The 21,261-nt window shown below is 44.0% G+C and overlaps 3 protein-coding genes across 3 annotated transcripts; all 3 read right to left on the bottom strand.

The window, feature by feature from the left end:
• Positions 1-162: 162 nt before the first annotated feature.
• Positions 163-1,746, bottom strand: LOC131289298 (cytochrome P450 4d2-like). The gene is made up of 2 exons (XM_058318523.1): positions 1,112-1,746; positions 163-1,036 (listed from the first exon to the last, which is right to left on the bottom strand). Exons 1-2 carry the CDS (start codon positions 1,744-1,746, stop codon positions 163-165), a joined length of 1,509 nt encoding a protein of 502 aa, XP_058174506.1.
• A 381-nt stretch (positions 1,747-2,127) lies between these two features.
• LOC131289294 (cytochrome P450 4d2-like) lies at positions 2,128-3,702 on the bottom strand. The gene is made up of 2 exons (XM_058318520.1): positions 3,071-3,702; positions 2,128-3,001 (listed from the first exon to the last, which is right to left on the bottom strand). Exons 1-2 carry the CDS (start codon positions 3,700-3,702, stop codon positions 2,128-2,130), a joined length of 1,506 nt encoding a protein of 501 aa, XP_058174503.1.
• A 497-nt stretch (positions 3,703-4,199) lies between these two features.
• On the bottom strand, positions 4,200-6,115 carry LOC131288680 (cytochrome P450 4d2-like). Its single transcript, XM_058317847.1, has 2 exons — positions 5,344-6,115; positions 4,200-5,282 (listed from the first exon to the last, which is right to left on the bottom strand). The coding sequence occupies exons 1-2, from the start codon at positions 5,973-5,975 to the stop codon at positions 4,382-4,384; spliced, it is 1,533 nt and encodes a 510-aa protein (XP_058173830.1). The 5' UTR covers positions 5,976-6,115; the 3' UTR covers positions 4,200-4,381.
• Positions 6,116-21,261: the final 15,146 nt, after the last annotated feature.

The following is a 21,261-nucleotide window of genomic DNA, read 5'->3' as shown; positions in this document are numbered from 1 at the left end:
CAGAAAGATGTTGGTTATGAAAGTGATTTTAGTTTCCTTTACATGTTCAAAACTCACAAAAAACTACAATATATAAGCGTCGAACAAAAACAAAATAAAATTTATTGATCCATTCTTATTCCACAAAAAAGTGAAGCACCTTCCATATGATTAAAATAAAAATTATCTCTCTAGTATTTTAATGAAAGCTCCTCGCAGTGGTTTCAAAGTTAAATCGGCCTTAAGTTGCAGTTCATTTTCTTGCTTGCACGGCATCAGACGATAGTTTGCCAGCAGCTTCACCAAGATCGTTTTCATCTCCAACATGGCATAGCGCTGTCCAATGCAGCTTCTTATTCCGGCACTAAACGGCAGGTAACTGAAGGTGGTCTTTCCATCCTCATTCTCAAAACGTTCTGGCAGGAAACGATCGGGTTCCGGATACTGATCGGGGTCATTGTGCATGATGTAAATGTTTATCATAACCTCCGTTCCGGCCGGAATAGCCACACCATCAACAATCATATCGCCTGCTGAAGTTCTTCCTATTAACGGAATCGAAGGATTCATCCGAAGCGTTTCTTTAATCACCATTTCCATGTACTTGAGCTGCTGCAGAGACGCATGCGTAATGGTGGCCGATCGGACATTCCCGTCAGCTCCATAAACGGACACTATTTCATCGTAGAGCTTCTGCTGGATGGTCGGGTTACGTGACAGATAATACAAGGCGAAACTGACGCAAGACGTGATCGTCTCGTGACCGGCGAACATGAAAGTATTCACTTCACCGCGAATATCCTCATCCGGCAAAGGTTCACCATCGTAGCGTGTCTGAAGTAGAAGATCTAGGAACGTCATCTTCATAGAACGATTCCCTTCAATCGACTCTAGAGCGGCATTATCATTTTGCTTTCGCTCCTGGATTACTGTATCCATGAAGTTGTTAAGCACTTTCACTATTTCCTTCTGACGCTTACCCGCTTTTGTCAAGGAGTAGATAAAGTTGTTACTTACAAACGGATTAAAGATTCTTTTATGAACGATGTCTATCATTCTGTTTGGGGAACGAATGCAGAACATTAAAATCAAACAAGAAATGGTACTCTAATAATCTTTGACTTTTACTTACGCCTCTGAAGCTTCAACAAACTGAACTTTCGGATTCGACTGGCATTGGAGCTGAATTCCCATTGCAGTTTCGCTAATAACGTCCATCGTGCAATACCTCAATGGAAAGTGGACATCAAATTCTGGCCCTCCAACATGGCTGCGCAGTTTCTCTACCAACGTGTCCGTCTGAGCAACCATGGTGAGAATGAAATCGTTCAACATTTTGTAATGGAACGCTGGGTTAATGATCTTTCTGCGGGTACTCCAACGCGATCCGTCCAGTATAACGCTGCTGTGCCCTAGCCACGGTGTCAGAAATTTATAGAAGCTAGTTTTCTTGACATTCCGTGTCTGCATGACTTGTTCTATCACACGTGGATCGGTCGTGAGCAGCTTAAATTCGTTGCCAAGTTCCTGGAGTAGTAAATTTTTGCCATACTGACGGTGAAACTTGGTCAGGGTACGCAGGATCCCATCAGGCGTAGAGTCGCGAAACAGAAATGCACTTCCAAGCAGAGGCAACGAAGGCACGGCACGGAAATTTGGTAGCTTTTTCAGAAGGGTTTTCACATCACGATGTTTTCTAGTAATTTTTAGCACTATAACAATAGCTGTAGTGATACAAAAGAAGAAAAACAAGTTTATCATCATCATGATCGTATGCACTTGTATGGAAAATTGTTCGAACTCGTTGGAAGATCAGACAGTACTGATGAGCCCAGAGCAATGGGTGCCGCTTTCGAACAAAGAAATTATACTTATCTGAGAAAAGGTTACAGTGGTGCAGGCCAGCTGGGGGTTATCACCACCAGAACACGGTAGTGAATTAAACAATGAATTAAGTTAAGCAATTGGACCGTTTCATTATTTCGGAACTCAAACACATTCAATTATTTAAACATGTGCACATGTGCAAAATTGAAATACATTATCTATCAGTACTGAAATTTATTATTCAGAACGCTATAGTTATTCGATTGGGCGATTTAGTTAGTTTTTCTAAGGATGCTCAAACATAATGTACCATCCACTAATCTATCTTTCCAGTATTTGCATAAAAGCTCCCTTCAATGGTTTCAAAGTAAGATCGGATTTAAATTGCAATTCGTTTTCTTGCTTGCACGACAACATGCGGTAGTTGGCCAACAGCTTTATCAAGATCGTTTTCATCTCCAACGTGGCAAAACGCTGTCCAACGCAGCTTCGTATTCCGGCACTAAACGGCAAGTAACTGAAGGTGGTCTTTCCATCCTCATTCTCAAAACGTTCCGGCAGGAAACGATCAGGTTCCGGATATTGATCGGGATCATTGTGCATGATGTAAATGTTTATCAGAACCTCCGTCTCTGCCGGTATGACAACCCCATTCACAGTCATGTCCCCTGCCGATGTTCGCCCAATGAACGGCACCGAAGGACTCATACGAAGCGTTTCTTTAATCACCATTTCCATGTACTTGAGCTGCTGCAGAGACGCATGCGTAATGGTGGCCGATCGGACATTCCCGTCAGCTCCATAAACGGACACTATTTCATCGTAGAGCTTCTGCTGGATGGTCGGGTTACGTGACAGATAATACAAGGCAAAACTGACGCAAGACGTGATCGTCTCGTGACCGGCGAACATGAAAGTATTCACTTCACCGCGAATCTCCTCATCCGGCATCGGTTCACCATCGTAGCGTGTCTGAAGTAGAAGATCTAGGAACGTCATCCTCGTAGAACGATTCCCTTCAATCGACTCTAGAGCGGCATTATCATTATGCTTTCGCTCCTGGATTACTGTATCCATGAAGTTGTTAAGCACTTTCACTATTTCCTTCTGACGCTGACCCGCTTTTGTGAAGGAGTAGATGAAGTTGCTTCTCATCAGTGGATTAAAGATTCTTTTATGTACTAAGTCAAGAAATCTGGAAAGGCACATTCATTAAATTTATCAACTTGTCATACTATCACGAACACCTTGTACTTTTACTTACTCATCTGTAGCCTCAACGTGCTGTACGTTTGGGTTCAGCTGACTTTGTAACTTAATGCCCAACGCGGTTTCGTAGATAACGTCCATCGTGCAGTACCTCACCGGTAAGTAAATATCAAAGTCAGATCCACCAACATTGCCGCGTAGCTTTTCTACCAGCACGTCGGCTTGTGCAACCATCGTGAGTATAAAATCGTTCAACATTTTGTAATGGAAGACAGGGCTAATGATCTTCCTGCGAGTTAACCAGCGCTCTCCGTCCAGTGAAACACTACTGTTGCCTATCCATGGGCTCAAAAATCTATAAAGTTTAGTTTTCTTGATATTTCGGGTCTGCATAACTTGTTCTATCACTCGTGGATCGATAGTGAGCAGCTTGAATTCGTTACCAAGTTCCTGTAATAGCAAATTTTTGCCATATTGACGATGAAACTTGGTCATCGTACGTACGATTCCATCAGGAGTTGTGTCTCGAAATAGAAGTGCACTTCCAAGCAGCGGCAACGAAGGTACGGCCCGGAAATTGGGTAGTTTTTTCAACAGATTTGCCACTTCACGACACTTGATGGTAACTTTTAGCACGATCGCAAGCGCTGCAGTTACGCAGAACAAAATAAAGAAGGAGATCACCATTATATCTGCGAGGTTCTACTTCTCTACCTAATCTGCCTTACTGGTTGTTTGAATCATCTGGAGGTTAGGATACAACTGATGCACTCCGTGTGCTGTGTACTGTATTTTATTCGTGATACAGTGTTTGAATAATCATTTGGTGAGGATCACTCATGTGATCGTAACATAATGGTCCGTTTTTCTAATTTAAATTTTATGTTCCACGAATCTTCGTTTTTATTACTTTGATACGCTGAAAGCAAATGCACCGAGATTGCAGCAGGTTTAAGGTTACGTTACGAATATAAAAGTTCTTTCTATCGTCATCCTTCTCGAGACATTGAATGTGTAAGGGGTGAAAGAGGCCACCCGGCTCAAAGCCTCTATAAAATATATTTACTACTACTTTTACTACATTGAATGTGTGTTTGCGGGGTAGCGTGGGTCTGGGTAGCGTTAAATTTTATGGGCCTTCAGAATGATTTTGTCATTTGTTTATTTTTATTTCTGGTGTTTATATGATTGGCATGCGTCATGCATGAAAATATGCTCCTCAAATACTGGGAGCACATAGCGTTTTACAAATTCATTCGAGTACACCTGGATCATTTTTGACTAACTGATAAGGCTGAGCACCTCTTAACATGTATAGCACTTACCGGTTATCATTATCTTGACTTCTGTCGTTCAGATTATCTCATTACCGAGCAACAATTTTCACAAATGCTCCTTTTACGGGTTTCAGCGTCATATCCGTTTTGATGCGAAGTGAATTGCTTTCCTCGCATGGCAACAACCGATAGTTGGCCAGCAGCTTCACGAGGATGGTTTTGATTTCCAACATTGCATACCGCTGACCGATACAGTTTCGTGAACCCACACTAAACGGTATGTAGCTGTAAGGTTGTCTCTGTGCTGTGGCATCGTCGCTAAACCGTTCCGGATCGAAGCGTTCCGGTTCGGGATAGAGCTTGGGATCATTATGCAGCGCGTAGATAATGATTCCAAAGTCGATGCCGGCTGGAATTGTTGCACCATCGATTACCATATCTCCAACCGATCGACGACCGATGATCGGAACGGATGGATTCATGCGCAGGGTCTCCTTGATGATCATCTCGAGGTACTTTAGCTCTTGCAGTGTTCCATAGGTAAGTTCTGCCCGCTTTGCATCGGGTCCAACTAGCTCCTGAATCTCGTCGTACGCTTTTTGTTGAATTTCGGGATTGCGGGACAGGTGGTATGCGGCAAAGCTGATGCACGAAGTTGTTGTGTCGTGTCCTGCGAACATGAACGTGTCAACCTCCTCCCGGATGTCGTTATTAGACAACGGTTTGCCTTCGACCGAGACGTTCAGCAAAAGATCCAGCAAGGTCATACGACGCTTTCCGTACACGTCCGATTCCTCGATTTTCTCCTGGGCACGCTGTTGCTCTCGCTCATCCTCCAGTTGCTTCTTACGTTCGCTAATCACCCGATCGGCAAAACCGTGCACCACCTTTAGTAGCTTCTTCTGCCGCCGGTAAGCTTCGGTGAACAGGAATGTCCACTTAAACTCACGGCCAAGTGAGAAGAGTCGCTTCAAAATGATGTCCGAGATCCTGGAATAGAAATTGCTATAAATACTCCTACTCCTTAACATTCAACAATAATGTTACTTACTCTTTAACAGACTGAACGTACTCCGCGTTTGGATGCTGCTGCGTGTTCAACTTGACACCCATCGCCGATTCCGAGATGATGTCCAGTGCGCAGTATGTAACGTATTCGTAAATATCAAAATTTGGGCCGCCCGCATGCGCCGTCAGCTTATCGATGAACACGTCCGCCTGATGGTTCATGATGACGAGGAAGTCTTCGAGAATTTTAAAGTGAAACGTTGGCGTGATGATTTTTCTACGCTGAGCCCATTTGGCGCCGGTGGACACGACTAGTCCCGTGCCGAGCCATGGCACCATAAAGTCGTAGATGATCGTTTTCTCGATCGTACGCGCTTGCACCACCTGCTCGATTACCTTGGGGTCGGTAATCTGGATGGCAGGTTGATTGAACAGACCCTCGGTGAACAAATTGCGTCCGTAACGACGATGGAACCCGGTAAAGGTGGCAAAAATGCCTTCCGGAGTGGGATCTTTAAAGTGGTACGACGTGCCCAGCAAGGGCAGGGACGGTACGGCGTCAAAGTGCGGGAGGAGTTTTTTCAATCGAGCAATGGTAGCTCTATTTCGCAACACGGTTACCACTACCCATGAGATGCCGATGGCAAAGGCGGTGGCCAGAACTTGAAGCAGCATCGCGGCTACCGTGTATTTAATCGTTTGTTTTGATGGAACACTGAAAATGAATCAATCTGCAGAGTGATGTAATTCCTTTCGCGTACACACTTTTCGACTTTTTTTCTACCACTCAAACACAAACTGGAACGCGGCACCTGTTTACTGTGCGTCTTGGAAGCAACAACTGATTCCGCGGGTGGCCAAGACCCTGAATGTTATGCTCGCGATCAATCTCGAGTCGTACGAGTGTGTGTCCTATCGCGGATACTCCCCTTGAACCGGTTGGAAGATTTGGGGCTTTTTTCTGTGTACGTGTGACATCGCCGCATGACTTTGTTTTGAAGAGCTCCATAACATGGAATAAGATTAGATTGCGAATTAAATAGTCACGCGAGAATGGCGTGGAGTATGACTTAACAGAAGCTGAATCGGCTACTCACTTCCGGACGATACACTGGAAGAACGAAGGTTGAACACCAACCCCATTGAACATTAAAATATCTTCCATACGTTGCTTATCATCCCAACCCTGAGATTGAGAAGTTTATCGATACATTTTTCATTTTTTTTGTGAGATAATATTGACATAAATATGCAATAAGACATACCTTATTCAAAAATGCAATATGCTAATGTGTTCCAGAAAATATAGAACATCCTATGCTGGAAGTTTCCAAGCAGGATCTATTTTGACACACCTACCTACACAAAGCACAACAATTCACATTTGAATCCATCTACGGAAAACGGATATCCTCGTTCTGATTTAAATTCACAAACTTTTGTACACTTCCTGTGAGCATTTGTTGAGAACAGGAAAGAAGGCAAAATAATACAATCTGCCTCAGTCATATCGTAGCGATGTGTGATTGGAAATGCACAGGACTTTAGAAATTGGAAAAAATGGAAGGATTGGAAAATACACTCTGTTCAGTGTGAAATTGAAATGATAACAAAGCGGTGAAACGATTGATATGATTCACCGAGTGATTGTAAGGTAATTTCTTCAACTGCTATTGTATTTTCCATAGCCATGCTTTTGACGCTGCTAAGTTAGGATACTCAAATTCTTCAATATTCTTTTCAAAAATGTTTATCAATCTACGCAAAGACTCATGGGAAATCATAATTTTCAAATTTAATAAATGTCTTTCGCTTCCGCTTTCCCTCTTTTTATCATGTCTTGCTGTTCTCATCGGTGTTGCTGCCTCGGTTATTTTGATGAATGTTTTATTTATTAGATCATCCGATTCGCGTGATTTGTTAGGCATTCCAGCATACGAAGCTCCAAAGATGCTTCCATAGATTACATAAAAAAGGCGTAGGATGGTAAATCAATAATCGTTTCGCGAAACCATCACGATGGTGTTGGTGCCTCGCAGCTTTATGTATTTATGCGCTCGAAAAGAGGAAGGAAAAGATTGCAAAAGATTTGTATTGTTCCAGCGAAGAGGAAGGGCTACCAACGTCTGCAACGTTCGACATTCGTGGATAATTTCACCGGAAATAGATAAACAAGGAAAGCAATCAATTTGTGCTCGGTTCCGAGCCTATCTTGCCGACACGAAGCCACCCTGAAATCCCACTCGTAACCTGCTAGGATCCAAGGGAATCATTCCAAGCGCAAGGTCATCGTACAGTTACTTGTTTCGTAAGTTGAATATCATTCGTTATCCAAATGTATTCTTCCATCGTTGTGGACTCGGTCCAAGTGACTACGTCATCGTTAACATCTTCCGGAGAACGGTTGGGATAACTTAAGCATTAAATAGCCTACATGAGTCCAACACGAGAGAGCCCATGTTGCACGTTGAATTTATTACAATTATTTATCGAACAGTCGAAAGTCGGAGCTCGCAAACAAAGGCCTCCCGGTACAAGATTTAGATGCAGCTAGAAATAGTCCTGCGACGAGGAAGCAGCAACTGACAGGCAGTAAAGTTGAGTCCGAAGTCTATGATGAATGCCTACACGGCACTGGAATGGTGTCCTAGCACCAGCCCAGGTGTCGGTATCTTTCCGGTTATCAGGTATCTCGAACCCGCTATCCCTTTCGAACCCACCACCCTTCGTTAGGGCCCATCTTCCATAAGCTGATTGCGGAACTCTCAGCCACATTGCTATTGATGCCGCCATCGGCAGCCGAGGCGAAGCTTTGATTATAATTTATAACATCAACCACCAATATTTCGAGAAAACAAAGCATTCCCGGCATTACGATGGCGTAGCTTGGGCACCATTATGTCCTTGGTCGACGCTCCTGGTGACTGTTTGCCAAGATGGTAGCGTGGGTTTCCTTTGGCGATCAGGTGGCTTTTCGATGTCTGTGTGTGTGTACGCTCTCGTAAATCAGGATCTTCTCCGCCAGTAAAACCGTGGCCGACGCGGCCGTGGTACGTTGTTTATGTTTGATTTATTTGTCCAAAGGATGATGGTTAAATTTTCCCAAGAGCGAGGAAAAGGTAAGGTACCGCCTTTCTCGAAGGTGATTGTCTTCGATCATCCCTGACAAGTTTGGGTAGGCAATTTATGCAGCCAAAGCACGACACCTTGGCTCTGGGCACGTGGCACTCTCGAAACGGTACGGTAACCTAGCGACTTATCCCGGTGAATAATCGTGCTCTGGAACGGCATAGCCATTAGGTCAGTTCGATACGGCTGCAAATGAAGGGTTACTTTGATCGATAGGGGGCCATAAACCAAGTGGAGTGGCAAAAACTGGCGATTAGAAAGGGCTCGAACGGTCAGCGTAAATCATGGCAGGCGAGCAATACCCGGAAGGTGTTTTGCGATAATTTTAAAATTTATGCTGTCCAAGTTGAAATTGCCAACGGAAGCGGGATTTTCTACCTTTGCATTTTAAAAGATAAAGAAGAAAGTGTTTGGTAATGTTGTACTTTTTATTTTTAGCTTTCAAAAATCAAATTTTAAAGAGAACAATTTCGAAAAATACCGTCGCGATAGACCTAGTACATTCCAAAATAAAAATAGGTCCAACATCTTTTGTGTAGCATGAGAGGGAAATTAATTTTCTGGCAGTTTCTCGGTGTCTTTATCCTGTAACCTTCTGGAACCGTTTGCATACAGGTTGAGAGCTCGGATACCAATCGAAATTTGTCTCCATTTGATGTCATATTAAATGTGTACGTAGAGCCCATTTTTCCGCCCATTCGTGGATACCAAAGTACATTTGAAGGATACTTACTTCTTCTCGGTACGTTGGTAACACCTTTATTTAGAGGTGTTTACAGTTTACAGCAGCCAATGCTGAACGAAGAGGTGTACACCCCATGGAAACCCAGCGTTTTGATAATGATATCTTTGGCGGTAGGCAAAGCTCACCATCCTTCCGCTCACTCATGCTTCTCCAACTCATTGCCAACCTCATACTGATAACGAACGTAACTCGGCAAACAAATCACATTATTGATTCATTCGAAAACCTCTCCGGGTAAGTTGAGCACTGCAGCATCCGGAGGATCTCTTCGGCAAAATTGGCGGATCCGGTTATAGGAGAGCTGGAATTAATTCGGTTTACCGTGTGGCTTCAGGCCTTAATCCTATTATCGCTCAGTTCGCCGGTCGATAACGAGCTATGTCTCGATGGCAATCAGGTGATAGATGCTTGCATATCTTGCAGGCGCTTTTGGTATGGTTTTCGCCCATTTGACACTCCAAAAAAAATGGTTCGTTTGCTTCTGGAGTGTGTCTCACGCTTCGGAGGCTCATCGATGAGAGTTAAAAGCACAATTTCGAACAGCAATGGCGAGACATAAGAGAAACAAACACCGTTTGCCGTTGTTTTCGGTCGTAGTACAAATAATTAAAAGCCTTTCCCTACCCAAAAACTGGTTTTCTCGCGATGACTAATGGTCGTAATCCAGTCGGATGGGGGCGTAATTTGAGCAACGTTTAAATTAACCCCAACCGGTTGACTTCGCAGCGCCCCAAGGAACGGCGTAAAGTTTCTCGGCTTTCAGGCTCCACCGAAAAATGGGCAACTTTTCCGAAAGCAGCTGTAACTTTACCCACATTCTTGCGGATTGTTGTAAAATAATTGCGTCAAAAGTTGACTGCATGCTGCGGGAGACTCGATGAATGCCGAAGAGGATAATACCCCATTAGACTCGAGCCGAGATGCCCGAGGGGCATAAGAGCTTGGCGTTCACAATAGAATTTCCCTCCTCACATTCTAATGGCAGCGAAAATCTCCTGACTTCGGCTACACTTTGACCAAATGTGGCTAGGCGTTCTTTTATTCACCAACCAGCAAAATCTGCAACAATAAAGCGAGGTAGTAAAATTACGATCTGTATTGTGGAGCCATCGGTTAGGGAAAAACTTTTCCCTCGCTTGAAGAACCATTTATTTTTCATTTACTTTTGTTCGGCGTCCTCATCGGCGCATCGTGGTTTGGAAGCAAAAACGGAACCAAAAATCGATTGACTTCCGCCATCGCGCGACCGGCTCGTCGATGGAGCTCGATCGCCCGTAAATTTTTGCAAAATAAAACCCGAAATCGATGGGAAGAAAATATATTCAAACAAACCAATGGGCCATAAGTGATCGCGAGGGCTGACGGTAGACGCGCCGCCGACGGATGGCGCCAGGAAGTTCCGAAGGCATACCATTTCCTACGGCACTTACGGAGCTGTTTCGACGAAGCATTGTTATGACTGTGGCTTCGCCTACCCGTAAGCCTCCAAAAAGTATATGCTTAAGTAAGAAAAAGGGACACAAATAGTAGAGAAAGAATGGCGAGCGTTAAAATACGACGGAATGATCTCGGGTGGATCTCGTTATGTTTGCCGCCCGTTTTACGCGTTTGGTACAAATTTGCCTCAATGTGGCAACTACGATAGGCCGCGACGGAGTGGCAGGCTGGCCGTATGGAGCACGTGTTTGCTATTTATCGTTCCCCCGACAGCCATGGAAATATGCTCCGTTTTATGGCGCGTCCTTTCCAAACAACGAACCGACGAAGAAGTCGCTCGAAGAGGCTTCATGCTGGAAACAAAAAGTTCAGCTGGAAGTTGTGTCTAGGGAGAAGGGAATGAGGAAGTGAATAGTGCGCATTAGATGGTTTGGTGTATAGGTGTATCAAATCGTAATCCACACCACTAGAAGCATGCTTTATCCGATGTGCCTTTGACCAACGTCACGCCGGTGGAAGTTGATGAAATAAGATGTGAGAGCTTTGCATACCTTTCAGGCGCTTCGCGGATGTTGTGCAAGTCCTCGACGGCGGTCGTTGGTGACAATTCCTCGAAGTCTCGACGTCTTTCAACGTCAGAAAAGATCTTCAACGCTCGCCAGCCGCAGGCCAAATTCTGTGTAATGATTGTTGGAATGTCTGACACTTTTCCATTACAAATTTCCCCGACACCCATGGGGACGCCTTGTTTTCGTTTAATTGCATAACTTTTGCTCCAACAGTTCCTCTCCCCGGGTGGAGTTTGGTTTTTTTCCTAAAACAGTATATAATGCCATTTTTTATTGGAATTTTACGGGTTCCTTCATTTCCAGGCCAGGTGTATCCTTTCGCAGCATGAGTAGCGTTGTCGATGCGAGACGGAGGACTATTAAAAGTTTGACGCGCTAGGATCCAACGGGGCACTGGAGAGATCAGGCGACAACAGGACACGGTTTCCAAAGCTGTCGCAATTAAACCCCAATTAACTCCTGATTTCTTTCGAGCAAGCGGCACCGAAAGAGGTCGCGCGGGACTCGTAAAAAAGGGTTAGGTTTAATTGGAACCGATTTGTTTTCATGGTCAACTCAACCCGAAAACAGGGATCCAACAGGGAAGGTGACAAAGCCATTCGAAAGCATTTGAGTGGATGTGAATTGCGTGCTCGTTTCACTTCCCGGAATGCCTGGCAGCTCCTGTTAACCGTTGTCAATTCTGATGGAATGGCAGGTTAAGTGACAGGTAGGGGCAAATTGTTTGATTAACAGGTAAAATGAGAGAAAATTCAGAGTTTTTAAACGGTTTTCTTTACTTATTTGATGAGGATCACTCTCCCTATAGCATTTTCGTACGCGAGATAAAATAAATTATAATTGCTCGAGGGATGTTTCCGGAATTACATATTCCATTCGATTTAGGTTCGCAGTGGCTGTAGAATATAGCAAAAATATAATTTTCTTTTCCTAGAAAATAATTGGTGCCATACAGAGAAAAATACTACTCGGAAATGTACTTATGTAGCTAGTAATTTATCAAATCTACTTATAATTTCTGAATAGCGCATAATCATTCTCCGAACGTGGGAGTAACATAATGACTGATGCTTCAATTTTTTTAAAACTGAATAATAAGACTGATAAAATCTGGCTTCCCACTGAAAAAAGGAAGAAACAAATTGAATGAAATGAAATTGATACACGCTTTGTCAGCAGGACTTCTAGGGCATCCTAGGCGTCACGCTGGCTTCGGTGGTGGCGTTGGGAAATTCCGTTGCGTTTGCCAACAAGCATTTGCTTCTTTTTTTCCGGATTTCCGTTTCAACTAGTACCGCATCGCTTGGACGCATTTCAGTCATAATTTTATTGCTTACTTATGCTGATTTTTCCGACGCAGGGAAAGTGACAGTAAAAAAAAGGCACTCCGGGGGGCACCAGGGTAGGAGTCATCCTTCCGAGCATCGTTCCGCTAGTACGTATCGTACTGTCGCCAATATTGCTATTTTCGGTGAAAGCCGACAGGCTACTTTCCCTTCCGATGGAACTTCCTCAGCGTTCGGTTCTGGCATCACTCACGACGACACTTCGCCACTGTCACTATGACATCTTGCCATCGGCCGCTAGCAAATATCGTTATCGTGCCCATCGACGGAACGTTGGGTCTGTTTGGCAAAAGTAAGTAATTTTCAACGAACAGAAACGTTACCAGCCCGTGACGAAGTGTGTTTGTGCAAAATCGAATTAAAAGCAATTTAATTTCCTCCACCGCTAGCCGGGGGCCAACAACGCCAGGTGTTTTTTTTCATTGTCATGTTGCTGTAAAAGTTAATGTCTGTGCATTAATCGAAGCAATATTGTCAGATTTATTAGAATTTATGAATTTACCTTTTTCCTGTTCAATATTTAAAGCTTAATTCAGAAGTACTAAAACGATTTTGCCGAAACGGTATTTCAATTCCGGTATGAATGGTTACTCAAATAATCGAACGTTTCCCAAAAGACCCTGCAGCGATTTTTCGTTCAATCAAAAAGCGTATGGTTTGCGCTCCCGATCACCGCCATGAACTGATAGAAAAGGATGATGGCAAGAGAAATAGAAAAAGAAGCGAGTGAAAGATTGGTTACTTTCCATTAAATAGCGTTAGCTTTAGGATTTTGGACACATCGGAAAGTAGAAAATCGTTTTTGGTTGAAATGGATAGGATTTAAAGCAGACTCACGTTGGAGAATCGAATACTGGTTGGATCAAAATGGTGGAAAAACTCTATGATTGTGCTGAAATACTTTGATACTTTCCTACACTCGACATAGAAGCCATGCATCGGCATGGTTGTGATACGAAAACGGAAAAGTATCGTGAAAAAACAGAGATGCTGCAAACTTTGTTTCCTTTTCGCTGTTCTCGCGTTTCCCACCGTTCCGTCGGAAAGGGGATTTTCCAGTACGCCCCGACGGCGACGTTGTTCCAAAGGGAAGCAGCGAATCGCAGCTCCACTTTCTAAATTTGATCCATTTGGTAACCCGCACGTTTAGGAGGAGAAGCTAGTTTTCCTAACCCGCCTAGTCTAGGATTGGTAGGATAGGGGTTTATTCCGTTCATTTTCCACTCGGAGAAAGCAGGAAAACCTCGCGGAACCGTTTGGACCGAAGCTGCAAGTGAACGTCGGATTGTGGTTAAGCAGAACTATTCCACAAAGGCAGGAGTAACTGATGGAGTGCCGTGGGAGAAAGGGATAATTTAAACGAAATCCCCCGCCATATTGTGCGATCGTGATTCCCGCGGGTGTATGTTGTATTCATCTGCTGTTGAGTTTTCCTTTGCGGTCGTATGTAACGAAACGCGAAATGGTACAATCTCGATCTATCTCTATTGACCGTGGAAAAGTGGTTGAGGTTTTTCTTGTTTTCCTCTGTTGTTTTGGGGACGATTTGAACGATTTTACAACAAAAGAAATTCCTACGAGACGACAAAGTTTCAATTATGAATAAACCGAAAATTTATTGAGCACTGGTATAGTTTGAAAATGTTGTTCCTTTTTCATCTTTTGTGTTTGAGACGGTATAAATGTTTTATAGCAGAAGAAATTCGTTATGAACAAAAAACATATTTATTTAGCCTCGCAAAAGTGCCAAAGAAAAACAGATTTTTCAATCTTATTTTCATTTTGAGAGATGTTGTTGGATTGATTGACCGATGTTAATATTTTTAAAATAATAATCTATAAGCAACAAGTTGATCGTATAAATAAATGATTCCTGTGATAACGGAAACCTGTGGCAAAAGTTGCCTGGAATTTTCACGTTTATCGATTGAAGTACGCCATACGTTTGTCTGTTGCACCACAACCGGATGTGTGGCAAACAGGAACCCTGGGTTGGTGGTGGTGCATCCTATCCGTAGTTTATCGTAGCGACGAGACGTGCATTATAAATTCTATCATCTTAATCCACTTCAAAAACCACACTTCATCAACGTCTTCGCGCGCTGACTTCGCTGGTAAACGTGTTCACACCAAAACGCGAGCCGCCTCCTGCAGAATAGAGTGTTGTGTGAGTGTGTCTGAGCGCACATTTTCCCACTGGCGTACTGGCACTGAAACTTTCCCAACTTTCGCCCTAAAACAATTCCAGCCGTCGCGCGCGCGTTCAGGAAGCGTCGGAAATGGGAAGCTGATTCATCATCATCCGGTGCGGCCGGTGCCAAAATTTCCACGCACTTCATGTGTCCTGTTTTGACAGCTGCTTTCGTGCGCAGCCCGTCTCTCACTCTCTCTACCAGCTATCTTTTCTTTATCTTTCTAATCGAAAGCAAACCCGCGCTGGGTTTTCCGCGGTGAGAACGGAAAGGCTGGCTTTTAAGCCGTTTCCGACGCGCCAAACCGAACTTCGTCCAACCTTAAAAGCATGTGTATGTGTTTGTGTGGTACTGGACTTCCTTTGCACACGTACGAATCACACAGACACATCCATGGTGGTGAAAGCTTTGGCTCTGCAAACCGCAACAAGCGCACGCGGCCAAAATCTCCGTTGGAACGGGGATTCGCTGCCGTTGGCGCTTTTCGCCAAATGGTTGGACTCGGGAAATTAATTGGTGGCTTTCGTCGTTAGTAGCGGATCATATCAGAAACTAAACCTGCTAGGTGGTGGTAAGAAGGGAACGAGCAGTAAGATATGACGGGGAAAATTTATGATTCTTCAACCGAAGTCGAGCGATGAAATAGTAACGAATGAATTCGTTCGCCCCCAAAGGGATTTTACTCGGAAAAACACAACGAAAACCCAGCGCAAGATTATCACTGGGGTCCTCACTGTTAATAGCGGAAAAGCGACACGGTTTAGTTGTATTTCGAATTTGCAAAGGCGACCGACAGACTGTCCACATTCAGAGCGTAAGTCCCTGAAGGGCGGCTCTGACCACTAGAACTTTCAAACCACGATCTCGTTTGGCAAATCCGTTTGTCGCTTCGCCGCAGCACTAAGTCAGGCCGTTTATCTAGCCGTTCGGTCGCTTTTGGGAATGTGTACAAGTGTGAGGTGAGAGGAAATTAATATTCAAACCGGTCTTCCCATGATCCGATCCCCGGAACGGTGAAGCAGATCTCGTATTATGTCAAATCATTTGGGACAATTTGGAGGAAAGTTGTTGGAAGGAGGTCGAATATTGATTAGCCCTTGGCCGCGTGTGTGTGAGTTGAGGTTCCGTCGGCTTCTTCAAAAAAGACGGGGAACAAAACCGTTTGGAATGGTTGATTGCTGTATGTTCCGATACATGCAAGTTCCCTTTATTTCTCAATGGGTTTCTCGTTGTGGTTTGGGAAGATGATACTTTTGCTTAATTCCAAAGGGATCATTGACATAGCAGTAATTTATAGCGTCTCCTATGAAACGCTCACCGGTGAATTGACTTTGACTAACCACAAACTGTCTTTCCCCATAACATTCCAATCGTTTACGTGGTTGCCCAGTCAAAGTTCAATGGAAGGGAGATAACTTCCCCAACCGAACGATAAACCTGTCTAAATATTTACACGTTAAATCTCGGATCACCGGAGACAGCGATTGCCCTTTCGATAGGTGCTACTCACTCCCTTCACTCGTCAGGTCACGGTTTCCTCCCATTTCGAGAACACTTCTTCGCAATCCCGGACCCCATTTAGCCCTTTACAAATACGACACGTTGGAGACCTTGCTCAAGGCAAAAGCATTAACGTGTTTAGCCGGACACCTTTGGTGAGAGTGAGTCTTTGGAATTTATTAGCCGTGCGTTCGGTTCAGGAAGAAGCGAAAACAGGTGGTCGATGGTGCTCCAATTCGGTAGCCGAGGGTGTGTTCGACCCTCCTTTCCCTGGTCACATACATTCCGGCACGTGCCTCTCAGGCGGGCTTCCTCTTCCAGTGGCAACAGCATCATTGAAAGATCAATCAAACACGGGCGATTCTTTCGGGACCACAAAGCCAACCACAAAACCAGTCCAGTCAGTTTAGTTGACCAATCTTTCTCCGCTCCAGAAATTCCAGAGAACGGATACCAGATTTTTGGGGGGGAGCGCTTGGAATTGAAAAAAGAAATACGGCGCCTCTGTCGGCCGCCACCGTTACGACTTCAAACGGAATCGAAATTATCTTTTCAATCTGTCTTCGATCATGCTGGTCTTCGGACGAACATCCGAAAAATCCGAAACCACATCACGGGCTTCATGAACTCCCCATGTGGCATGTGAGCATGATAAATGATCCCTCATCAATCTAACGGGCCCCATTTTATTTCCCCCTCCCCACACCCCTCCTGGGAGAGTGGGGTGGGGGGAGGGGGATGAAAACAAATCACTTCATCGACTTTCGAGCGACCGCAGCATCACTTTCAACTCCCTCCGTGCATGGACACATAAAACCACACGCACACAGGTCACACATTGAATTACCTTCTCCCCTAAGCTCCCCAAAAAACATAAAAACCAACTTTGGGAGTTCCCCAATGGTTCGGAATGCTCTTTCGCCGCTGTTGCTTGTTGGAGTTCTGAGGTGGAAAACTAAGAGGATGAGGTGTGTTTCACAGTCAATAAACAAATTGGCGCCTGTGAGCCCTTCTTTTACGAGCATTTTATCTTCGTTTTTTTTGTTGACATACGCACAACGATATAGTCGTGAAAAGAACTTGATTAGTTTGATGAGATATTCCACCTGAAGTTGTCACAAACTGTCGCTAGTGTTGCAATATTGCTACAAAACTGTTAAAAGATGATGAGATTTAAATAGAATTATACATCGAAGATGCAAACTAATTATGTTTCTAGATTAATGAATCACAACAACGATTACATATAAGATTTTATTAACAATCAAAAATACCTGTTGTTTGATAAAAATAGACAACAACGCAAAGAATTGGAACATTTTCCCCGAGTCTTTTAAAAAAACGCACTGAACCAATGTTACTAAAGAATGTAAGTAAAGCAGAAATATGAAAAGCGCAAATCCAGGAATTCTTGTACTAGAAAAAACCCGTTTTATCAATTTCTGCTTTCGAAACAATTTCTGCTCATAAATTTACTAAGGCATTATAATGAAATTGCCCCATTAAAAATATACCAAAAGATGCAGCATCAACAAAAAGCAATGGTTCTAATCATAAAAGGATGTATATTTTATCATTTCTCTAAGCCTTGAAACTGAAGGTAAACTAAAATATGAGAAGCAACTAGAAAGTCATAATTTGTTAGCGAAAGGAAGAACCTTTAAAAACCTTATGTTGAATGAAGACTTTCTTGTAAAGGAAACCATTTTTTCACAGCTTTAGAAGGAACTAAACAAGGGAAAAAAGCAGGCTGACGAAACTTACTCCCATCACTCCAAATGCATAAAAGTGTGTGTTGGTTGAAATGGCTCGTTTGCTCGTTACGCAGCCTAACATTTGATGGGTGTTAAGGTGAAGGAGTTAACATATGATTGATAACAACCCATCCGGCTGACCTAGTTATGTTTGGTTTTATCTCCACCGCAGCCTACCTTCGACCGGACTCTCTGTTGCCAGTCGGTTGCTCTCAAAGGATGGGGGCCATTTCTTGCAGGACGTAGCTGCAGCAACGTCGTGTTTTCGGCCACCCCAGGAAGGACCTGGAAGTCCATGATGGAGTACGGTTGCTTGATGGCGTGAGTCACTCAAACCGTTAGTTTTATAGAGTGAAAAGTTCAACTTTTGGATAGACCTGCCCGGAGTCGTTCGAGATGGGTCGTTGGACCTGTTTGCGTTTTTCTTTCTCCCTTTTTCATGATGGTCGTAAAATTATGTGCGATGCCCCCTTCTTCATGGACATAAAATGAATCCTTAAGAAAAAAAAGGGAACGCAATCAAGGTGCTGAGTCGTTTCAAAGGGTGTAGGGGTGAAAGTGAAAAATCGCTTTATTCAACGGAACCTTGGAGTAGGTCCAGAACTATCATCTAGCCAGAAACGAATCGAAGTTACTCGACTGAAAGAGATTTGCTTCCCGCGTACATTCAAAGGTGGAAAGCTGGAACATAACTTTGATGGACGCATTTGGAACTTCCTCACCGAGTTCGTTGTGCCGCTTAGTTTAGTTCGGTTTTATTGTGTTTTAATACCTTTTTCATTGCCAACACTTGCCAGAGACGAGCTCCAGTATGGGTAATGTTTACGATCAGGTCAAGCGAAGAGGCCAAGCTAAGGAAGTGCAACGGACTTTAATTCAATCAACCCTCATGAACTGTTTTCCATCTTTGGAATGGGCCAACTTGTTCGTTAGTGATGCACTTGTTGTAAAAAGAAACAGTTTCCCAAATAGAAAGACAGCTTCATTCCGTAGAGGCCAACAGTATCGTTTCAAATTTATTATCTAAGAAATACCTTTCCCTCATCCGAGCTTCATTGGCCACGTGTTGGAAAGGGTTATACTGTTTCGGAGATACTTGTTGCTTCAATGTAGGTCACACTCCGACGATGGCACGGGAACCTGTTTCTAGCCAACCCAAAAACACCTGCACGTGTCATGGAAAGCGTCGGAAATGAAGAAAAAGCGAATCGGTAGCGTTTTGGTCACGATTTTAATCAAAACTACAATTAATCGCTAGAACCTGTTCTTGATCGCTTCAATTTCTTTTTCTTTCCTCGCTCGAGTGGAGTTCTTTTCCAGTTTCATCAAGTGAAGGATGATTATTGGAAATCAATAGTCAAGTCTTGGCCGAAAAAGTAGGACTTTCGGACTTTGCCAGTTCCCAGGCCAGCGTGACGATGATCAACAAATCTGACCAACGACATCCTCCAACGTCATCAAAGCGGATGATGTAGCCATATTTTGCGTCGGCACAAATAATCGCTTCAGGGGGAAAAAAACCCAAGACCCTCACACGAGTCTGGCCCACTTCTGCACTTCGTATGGGATTTACTTCCGGTAAGGCTCTCTGAATCGGTACGAATTGATTTATATGCGCCGCACGTGTCCATCGTTGTCATCGGATTGCCGCCGCCCCGCACAACGTCTTTGCCTTCTCTTTGTTCAACTTTTACTTTCGCCACCGGTGCTACTTTTCCTTTCGCGTGGGGTTGATTTCCCGCAGACGCGCTCGTAAATTGTGCCAAAGCTAATGTTTCCACTCCATCCTGCGGCAAAGTAAAACAGTATCGGCACAGCCGTTGGTGACGGTTGTTTTTTTTTCTCGCTGGAGTGGAGGAAAGCTAGAACTTTTCCCCATAATTCATCGCTTGCTTTGGTTGAAGTGACATTTGTGTGTGGGTATTGAGTTAGTGCGTAGGGTCCCTCGCCCGATATGGAACATTTTTGGAACGTCCCCCTGTTTTATCCCCAGTCAGCAGGAGTCGAAATGGAACGAAACGTGAATTATATCGGCAGTGACCCGCTCGGCGGCTTACGATTCAAGTATAAGGTTTCACTGCTTCCGATTGTGAACCGTGAATATTTGCCATTAACCGCCACTTCCGGTGGGCGCTTGTTAAGAACTGCCGCCGAGCAGACAACCACTTGCTTTTCGTCTCGATTCTCTCTGGCGAATCAGGCAGAATCAGGCCACGGAAAGTATGTCACCCTAGAATACTGCCACGTGACCGCCACTGTTGTGTTTTTCCGAGGCTGGGAGGGGGCGGAGAGAGAACAATGGTAAGCTTGCAACACAGATGCTAGCCCTAAGTGGCGCATCAATCCTTCTTTTCCCGAGGGTGTGAAGAATTTTTGGCCAACAAAGATAATGTGATGCACTAGATCAAAGGCAGCTTTCGTTTTTTGTGGAACATATTTTGTCGATGACATGCATTAGTTGAATTGTGTTATAAGTGATTAAATTAGCTTTTTTTGTAAATAAAAGTATTGAAACAATAATCAGAGTCGAAAAATATGCATTCGACATAAACATTCAACAATTAATAGAACAATAATAAATAAAACGTTGAGGAAAATCAGGAAACAAAGACTGAATCAGGACTAAAAACGCAACCTTCACATCGCAAGTGTTCAGACTTAAGGACAGCACGTCAAAATCACATTACACTGAACCTCAATCATTTTTTTTTTCCAACCGGCTCAAATTCGTCTGAACCACTTGTCAAAAAGTAGACAGTTCCTTGGTTCCATTTCGCGGATGGGTATGCTCCAGTAGGTTTTTTTTCATTCCGGCGTGGGCTCCGACGTGAACGACGCGAAGATGGGAGCAAAACATTGTGTAAACATGTTTGGCCACCGTAAAGGTCAATCGAGGATTGAATTAGAATGGTTGAAGGTCGCCACGACACGTCCGGAATACATTTACCTACTTGAGGAAACAATATGGTGCCGATTGTGCTTGCGGTTCCAAGCTGGAGGACGCACGATTTTCCCGGAAGCAAATCCTTCGGCGAGCAAAAGACAAACATTGAATCAACTGTTCACGATAAACGCTTTCGCGGTGAAGGAGTGCCAACCGGCTGGAGTGGCAAGAAAACCGATGGCTCGTGACAAGATGTGAAGGAAATACACAAGCGCGTGTGGAAAAAGGGAAATAAAACAAGCGAACCTTGAAAAACCACGTGAATTTTCAGCGAACTTTGCGCCCTTCAGGCGACGACGGGTGTGACCTTGTAGACAAGATGTTGCCAGCTTTGAAGGTTCACTC

The sequence above is a fragment of the Anopheles ziemanni genome, chromosome 3, assembly GCF_943734765.1.
Source record: "Anopheles ziemanni chromosome 3, idAnoZiCoDA_A2_x.2, whole genome shotgun sequence".
Classification (NCBI taxonomy): domain Eukaryota; kingdom Metazoa; phylum Arthropoda; class Insecta; order Diptera; family Culicidae; genus Anopheles; species Anopheles ziemanni.
This window is presented reverse-complemented; position numbering and strand designations above follow the sequence as displayed.

Coding starts and splice junctions, on each gene's coding strand:
- LOC131289298 (XM_058318523.1), bottom strand. CDS start 1,746: ATGATGATGATAAACTTGTTTTTCTTCTTTTGTATCACTACAGCTATT. Junction 1,037..1,111: donor TTTGTTGAAGCTTCAGAGGC/GTAAGTAAAAGT, acceptor TTCCCCAAACAG/AATGATAGACATCGTTCATA.
- LOC131289294 (XM_058318520.1), bottom strand. CDS start 3,702: ATGGTGATCTCCTTCTTTATTTTGTTCTGCGTAACTGCAGCGCTTGCG. Junction 3,002..3,070: donor CACGTTGAGGCTACAGATGA/GTAAGTAAAAGT, acceptor GTGCCTTTCCAG/ATTTCTTGACTTAGTACATA.
- LOC131288680 (XM_058317847.1), bottom strand. CDS start 5,975: ATGCTGCTTCAAGTTCTGGCCACCGCCTTTGCCATCGGCATCTCATGG. Junction 5,283..5,343: donor TACGTTCAGTCTGTTAAAGA/GTAAGTAACATT, acceptor TTTCTATTCCAG/GATCTCGGACATCATTTTGA.